Here is a 7,918-nt window from a genome sequence, read left to right as displayed (position 1 = left end):
CCAGTTAAAAAAAAAAAAAAAAACATCACCACCTCAATTTAACTAAGCAATTACTTAAGTATTATTTTCACTGTATAATTACTTTATTAATCTGCAACAAGTTATGCAATCCTAACTGATGCAGTGAGTAGCTTCTCATTTCTTAAAATGTGGAGCAATGGAAAAAGGTTAAGTGGTCTGATGAGTTTACACAATTATTTAGGATGTGCTGCAGAAGGCTTTACACAGTGGTCCAACTCTCCTATTTTTTTTTTTTTTTCCAACAAGATTAACTCGGCTCTGGATGGAAATAAATATTTTGACATTGCACAAGCTTATCAAAATATTGCCACAGCTGTAATAAAAGCAAAATGTGATCCAATAAAATATTAGGGTGTGCAACTTTTTTTTGGCTCGGGACAGTGTATAATACAATAATTGGTCCATCATCAGAAAGAGTAGAATAATATCATGAAAGAATATTGATTAATGCAGAGTCTGTTTTAAATATATGCAAAGATATAATCAGTTTAATGCACCTTCTAAACCAGGGATAAAACAGGGCATAAATAAATGGATTAATAGTGGAGTTAAGACAAAACATAATTAAAAGTTTATGAATTGTATCCAACTGTAGTTCAGTAACACCACCTAGCAAACTATAAATAAAATATGGAAGTAAACACACCAGAAACACAGACACTAAAATTCCGAGGACTTTTGCTGCTTTTCTCTCAGATTTCATCGGATGCGAGTTGATTTTCTGTGTATTAGACCGTGTGTGATTATTGAGCTCTCTGATAGCAGTGGCATGTTTCTTAGCAATTACAAAAATCAGAGTATACAATATGATTATGACAGAAAGTGGAACAATAAATGAATATACAAGATCAATTACTGTCCAAACTTCATTTAGAAAGTAAAAACACTCTCCAGGACACATGCCAAACTTCATTAAGTGACTATTAAAATACAAAAGTGCCATGGCATACCCTAGACACAAAAACCAATTAGAATAAACCACTGTGCTTAATTTCCTCCTAGTGATTGTGTTTGTGTAGAAAAATGGGTTTGAGAGAGCCAAATACCGATCCACAGAGATCAAAGCAATATTATATATGGACTGGCTCCCAAGAAAAAAAGAAATGATCATTAAAAAGATGCAATAACTTATATCAAAAATCCAGCATGATTCAATTGTCCAGATAAACGTTGGTAGCATCACAAAAGCACCGATGAGTAAATCTGACACAGCAAGAGACAGCACAAGTGTATTGGTTGGTGTGTGAAGTTGCTTGAAGTGAAGAACAGAGATGATGACAAGCAGATTTCCACACACTGTTAGAAGAATCACAGCAGTTGAACACACATACAGTAGAATATAAACTTCAGGAGATAAAGTTCTCTCTGGACAGGAGAAATGCTCACAGCGATCAGACTGGTTAAGCTCTGTCAGGTTCATGAATATAGCATTTGTCTACAGTTTTTAAAGTACAAAGAAATGCTGCATTCTATAGCTTGATTGCTACCATTGTAACTGTAAATTTAAAGAATCATAATGTAAGATATTACTACACAGTCAGCTCTGGTGCTTTTATAGTTTAGCAAAAGATCACACCTACTAAGTTTGAGTGACAGCATAATATACATGGTGTCCTGTCTTACTGGAAAAATGGGCTTGAAAATTACTGCTAAACTGCTAAACAGATGTGCAAAATGCACAAGATAAGAATGTCCATTGTTAAAAAGCACTCTGTTAATAAAAAATGAGCAAAGAATTTGTTCAACACAAGGTAACAAAAACGGATATTGATAGACTACATCTAATTTTTTATAGTTTTGTTTTTTACCCTAGGGTCCGATCTAATGACTTTTCAAATGCAAATGACTACCTTGCACCCGAAATAGCTTTTCAGCATACATTTACATGAGTTCAACACAGAACTGCAGATTTATCAGTCTGATTGCTGTGAGAATGTGTCCTATACAGAGAGATATGTACCAGTATCTGTAAATTACAGAGAGAGAGAAAGAGAGAGAGAGAGATGGTGGGAGATATTATATATTGTATATACTTTGAGCTAGGTCTATTACAATAAGTATTTCCAGTGTAACAGATCAACAAGAGATCTAATGCTCTAATGACAATAAAACTTGTATGTAATAACACACTTTGCTGCAGGTTATATGATCAAGTGCATGGTCAAGTTGGTTGTGGATGATTGGGGAAGATCTGGGGCCCAATACTTCCCCATGCCCTGTTTGTCTTCCTTAAGACACCACAATCCCACACCAGCTTTACACCATTGAAGGTACTGTTTGGTAGAAAGTATTGGGGCCTGCTTGAAATAATGAAAGAAGCCTGAAAAGAACAGTCATCTTCATTCATTGTTTAACTAGGATCAATAGAAATACAGACAAAAAACTCTGATACTTTGAAAATGTCAGCAACTGTTTTGAGGAAAGCCTGACCTCTTTGGCAATCTTGTCATCAATGCTGTCCACCAGTTGAATCTTTTATACCTTCAGCCTGTGGGTTCCCCCTGTCTCTGGAGGTTTTCCCAAAGCCTTCCCATATTAGCTGCCACCTCGGCCTGTTCATATCTTTTCCAGAGGTTAGTTTGCACTAGCTCGTCAATTTTCTTGAGCCCCGCGTTACATTCCTTTGTTTCTTTAAAGTCAGCTTCTTGCTGTGCTGAAAGCGATAACTCTGCACCACGCTGTCTTCTTGGTGGGCTTTAATCCCTGTCAGTAACCCAGCCCTGTAATCACCATTTGTTTCACAAACTTGCCTTGCTCCAGTGGAGAGCTTTTTGAATTTCTTTTTAAGTGCAGATTCTGGCAAAATTATATGCTTCTTTGTTGAGAAAGTTAGCTTGCTTGGTAAAACTACTTTTTGCAAATGTTCTCTGCCTTTTTAACAGTTTTTTTAAAGGTTTCTTCTGCAATTTTGCTTTTATATTATCCTTTTAACCTGTGTCAGCAGCACTTTGTCTTTGGACTTTACTGAGCTGTTGATAGCTCTGTCCACACAGCTACACAACGTTATCGACTGTCGAGTTATCTGGAAAACTTCTGGTTCAAACTGAAAAAAAAAAAAGAACAACTACAGGGGACATGTTCCCTGAAAAGGTGGAAATGAGATGCTGCGTAAAAACTATGGGAACATCCTGTCATGTTGCTGGTGGTGAAGCATGTGTGTATCAAACACATAAAATTTTGGCTTATATTACCTCGGTCAGGTGACGTCATCTTATGAGACGCACTTGCAGGTTATAAATAGGAGTGAGCCGGAAACATTCCTCAGATTTGTCTGAACGGACGTTAGGTCACGTAGGCAGTGCGGCATTGGGATGCAGCATCTTGTTCCCACCTTTTCAGGGAACAGGGTAACAGCTAAGTAACCCGAGACGTTCCCTTTCAAAGGCTACACTCGATGCTGCGTAAAAATGCTATGGGAACGAGAATACCAATGCCGCCGCACTGCAAGTGTCTGGACCCCAAGGTTGTTTAGCGCGTGCGCACAAGGCCGAGAAAGTCTCAGAACTATGCCTGGGCAGCTAACTCGAAGACCATGAGCCCGGAGTAGCATGAACATCCCGACTATAAATGTAACAAATGTGTGCGGAGAGGACCAACCCTCCGCGTCACACACTTGCTGCAGGGCAACTTTTTGCTAGTGCAATAGATGAGGCGATCCCCCTGGTTGAATGAGCCACGATTCCTAGAGGTGAAGTGAGCCCATGCGCCTCATAGGAGAAGGCAATAGCATCTCTCACCCAGTGTAGTGTCCCACCCAGGAGAGACTTAAGTGAAGTCTCTCCTGCTCCGAAGCTGTAAGGCGAAACAATAGGGTGCATGTTTAGAATGGAACTTTCGGAAGATAGTTCAGTGAGGATGCAAAATGGCCCTGACTAGCCCAGGGGCAAAGTCTAGGCAGGATGGGTAGACTGACAGATCTCCAATCCTCTTAAAGAGGTAACGGGCATTAGAAAAAACATCTTAAGTTTCAGAAACCTGAGGCGCTGACTCTAATGCTTCAAAAGGGGTCTTAATTGGACCTTTAAGCACGTTAGATAAAACCCATAAAAGGGATCATGGCTCTAGTGGGTGGCTTAAATGGAATGAGTAACTAAAAGGGTGTTTTCCCACAGTAACCCCGATCAATTAGGACGTGGCAGGCTGAAAGAGTCAGAGAGTAGCAAAGGGGACATTGCTGATCTTACGAGGCAAAGAGGTTCACCTTTGCTACATGAAATCTCTCCCAGATTGACTGCCTACTTCGGGGTGGGGTTTCCATTCCCTGTGTTTCAGAGATTGACTGGACAGTACAACTGCTTCCACATTCTTATGCCCTGGGATGTAAATCGCCCTAAGGGAGAGGAACCTGGTGCGCTTGCTAACTACCGGCGCGAGCACAGTCTACCCTGGCGATTATTATATGACACTGCCATAGTGTTGTCCACCTGTACTAGGACATGGTAGCCTCTCAACTGCTGGAGGAAGTGCTTTAGGGCCAGAAATAGAGCCCTCATTTCGAGCCAACTGATGTGCTGCGCGAGAAGAAGGCCTCTTCAGCTCCCTCGGGCTGGACGGTCATCTAAGACCACACCCCAGCCCGTGAGGGAAGCTTCTGTCATTAGCATCTGGGATGACGAGACGAACTTAGAGTGGGACCCAGAGTCAGAAATCTGGGTTTGAACCACATAGGAAGGGTACGAAGCACCTGGCGCGTAACCCTTATTGGGGATTGGCCCTAGAGTGAAATCCCCTGTCTTAGCCACAACTGAAATGCTCTCATGTGCAGAAGGACCAAAGGTGTGACCGTGGATACAGCTGCCATGAAATCTAAGATCTCTGAAAGTGATGGTCACTTTCTGGTCTAGCTTGTCTTCCTTAAGGGTGTAGAGGATGGATTCGACTTTTAGGTTTCAATCCTAGAGACAAGGATGAGCTAGGATGACATGCTGATGTCGAAGCACTAGCTACAGAGATTGGTCCAGCTAGTCATCTATGTAATTCAAATACGAATGCCCTGGAGTGGTAAAAGCCAGAACGACATCCATGCATTTTATATATGTGCGGGTGAGAGAGCTAGACCAAATCGAAGGATGTGATACTGGTAAGCTTCACCCCCGAAAGCGAATCCTCAGGAACCTCCTGTGTTGTGGCAATATTTGTATATGAAAGTAAGCGTCCTTCAATCGATTGTCACAAATCAATTGCTTGGTAGGATTTAAGAGCAATCACTTTGACAGTCAACATTTTGAAGCTGTATTTATTTATTTTAGATAGCCGTACAGCCCACAAAATCTCAAAATTGGACGCAGCCCCCCTGTTCCTCTTGGAACCAAGAAATACCAACTGTAGTAGCATGACTACAGTTGGTCTGGTAGGGTAACATGTTCCATGGCCCCATTCCCCAGCAACTTCTGCCAGCAGATGCGCACTTTCTGGTTTCATGGAAGTGGAGACCATGCTGTTGAAGCGCGGAGGGCGATGTGGAAACCAAATCCTATAGCCTTTATCTACAGTCCTTAACACCCAGGAGGATATGCCTGACAGTAGCTTCTACGCTCCCAACTTCTCCGCAAGGGGTATGAATTTTATTCCTTAACTGCGTGGCGGGGGAGGGGGGAAGTGGGTTGGGGTTTTGGGGGGGATGTTAGTGGTTCGGCATCCTGGAATATAGCAGGATATGACCGGAGGACTAACGTGTCGTTAGAGACCGGTGTTGTCCGAAACACCAAAGGGGCAGAACTAAACACCGATCCCCTGGGGTGCCCGGGAGGGCATGCTCTTATGGAAAAGAACATTACATGCCCCTCCCCGGGGGTGGGGGGGGGTCACCCCCACGGTCCTGCGTGTGTAAGCCTTCAGGACTTCTTCTTTAAAAAAAAAGGTGGCGCGGCGATCTGATCTTTTAGAGGCGGCCTGTGAAGGTCCCCCAGTCCTCACGGGGGGGTGCCTGGCTACTAACGCTCCCCTTCTGCGCCTTTTGCCTGGCAAAAATTAGATATGGTCGACTACACTCGATGCTGCGTGAAAACGCTATGGGAAACATCTTGTCATGTTGCCGGTTGTGAAGCATGTGTGTATCAAACAAGCCAAATTTTTGGCTTTTATAACCTCGGTGGGTGACGTCATCTGATTAGACACAACTGCAGGTTATAAATAGAAGTAAACCAGAAACATTCCTCAGATTCTTGTCTTCACCTAGTTGTGAGCGTGTTGTGTCTAACCAGCAAAATAAGTGTTTAACTCACCGATAATGGCAGAGTTTTAAACGAGATGTCCCTCAGTGTGTATAATCCACATCGGAGGGCGATCTCTACACTTTACTGCTTTGATTAAGTGCCTCGCATTCCTTGGGAAGCTTCGAGTCGCCGCGCATTCCTGGGGCTTAAACTCGTGCATCCGGCAGAGCTGTGAGAAACGGATTTAAAAACTCCTTTCTTTCGCGTTCTTATCGGATCGGGAAATTCCTCTGTCCGCTCTCAAGCTCGCCCTGGCGCTTCTTGTAAATGGGCAAGAATAAACATCCTCTCTTGCTCCTGCGGAAATGGTAATAGCCTCTAAGCACTTAAAAAATAAATTAATTAAAATAAAAAAATAAAAAAATAGACGGCAGGTTCTGTCGGGTGGCCGGGGGGGCGGAGCCTCAACGACACTCTCTCCCCTTTTCTTAGCAATCTCCATATGAGTTAACCCTTTCATGGAGTAAGCTGAATTCATCCCGTGTTTTCCTGCCATCAACTTATTTATTTATTTAAATATAGTTGAGGTAGAAGCGCAAGGTTATATGATGACACCCAGATAGAAGAGACGCTTCCAGGCTATCTCTCTTCTGGGACATCATTCTTCCTGAAAAGCTATTACTTCCTTTCAAGCTGTGTAGACTTTTTATCTTCCCTGGAGGGAAAAGCTTTTCAGGCAGCAGGTCAGGTTGGTGCTCCATTGCACACCACGGAGGTTTTGCATGCCTACCAGGCTGACCTGCTGAGAGATTTGAGTACTGGCGGGGCTCTTCAAGGTAGTGCGTATTGGACTTACACCGAGCCACAGACTTGTCTCTTCGTGCAACAAAGCAGACGGCTTGTGCTATCGGCCGTTTTATGGCTGCGATGGTTTCCGCGGAGAGGCACTTGTGGTTGAATCTTAGGGGCATCAAGGAGAAGGATCGTGTAGTCCTCCTTGATGCCCCATCTCGCCTCCCTGCCTACTTGGCGATGTCGTTAACTCGGTCGCCACTAGGTTCATGAGGCAAAGTTATATAACAAGCCTTCAGACGCTTACTTTCAGGAATTCCTTCCCCGCCGTGCTCAAGAGTCGGGGGTGTCGGCCACCCAGTCTCGACCGGGTCTGACTGTGGCGAGGCGTGAAACACACAAGGAGAGTGTTTTTGAGCTGGGCACCCTCTCGCAAGATTGGGGTGCGTCACACAATCACACATGTCACACATGTGCCCAGGACCGTGGGGGGTGGCCCCCCAATGGGGAGAGGCACGTAGAATTCCTTTCAAAGAATGAAGTGTTCTCCCTGGCACCCCCAGGAGGTTGGTGTTCTTGCTCCGCCACCACTGGTGTTTCGGGAAACTCCAGTCTCCAATAAAATGTTAGGTCTACGATTTTTTTTTCCTGCCATGTTTCAGGATGCCGAACATCTAACATCCCCCTGTTTAACCAAGCCGCCGAGACTTTGCCCCTTTCTGAGAAAATGGCAGCGTGGAAGCTACTGCCAAGTATATCTCCTTGGGTACTAAGCACTGTACAGAGAAACTACGGGATTCAGTTCTCACATCACCCTCCACGTTTCAATGGCATGGTCTCCACTTCCATGAAACCAAAAAGTGCGCATCTGCTGACAGAAGTTGCTGGGAAATGGAGCCATGTAACATGTTCTCCTACCAGACAGAGAGTCAGGCTACTACATTCGGTAT

The 7,918-nt window shown here is 43.8% G+C and overlaps 1 protein-coding gene across 1 annotated transcript; it reads right to left on the bottom strand.

Annotated features, from left to right (window-relative positions):
• Positions 1–448: 448 nt before the first annotated feature.
• On the bottom strand, positions 449–1,441 carry LOC128545299 (trace amine-associated receptor 13c-like). Its single transcript, XM_053515505.1, has one exon. It carries the CDS (start codon positions 1,439–1,441, stop codon positions 449–451), a length of 993 nt encoding a protein of 330 aa, XP_053371480.1.
• Positions 1,442–7,918: the final 6,477 nt, after the last annotated feature.

This window comes from Clarias gariepinus, chromosome 2, assembly GCF_024256425.1.
Source record: "Clarias gariepinus isolate MV-2021 ecotype Netherlands chromosome 2, CGAR_prim_01v2, whole genome shotgun sequence".
NCBI classification, from domain to species: Eukaryota; Metazoa; Chordata; class Actinopteri; order Siluriformes; family Clariidae; genus Clarias; species Clarias gariepinus.
This window is presented reverse-complemented; position numbering and strand designations above follow the sequence as displayed.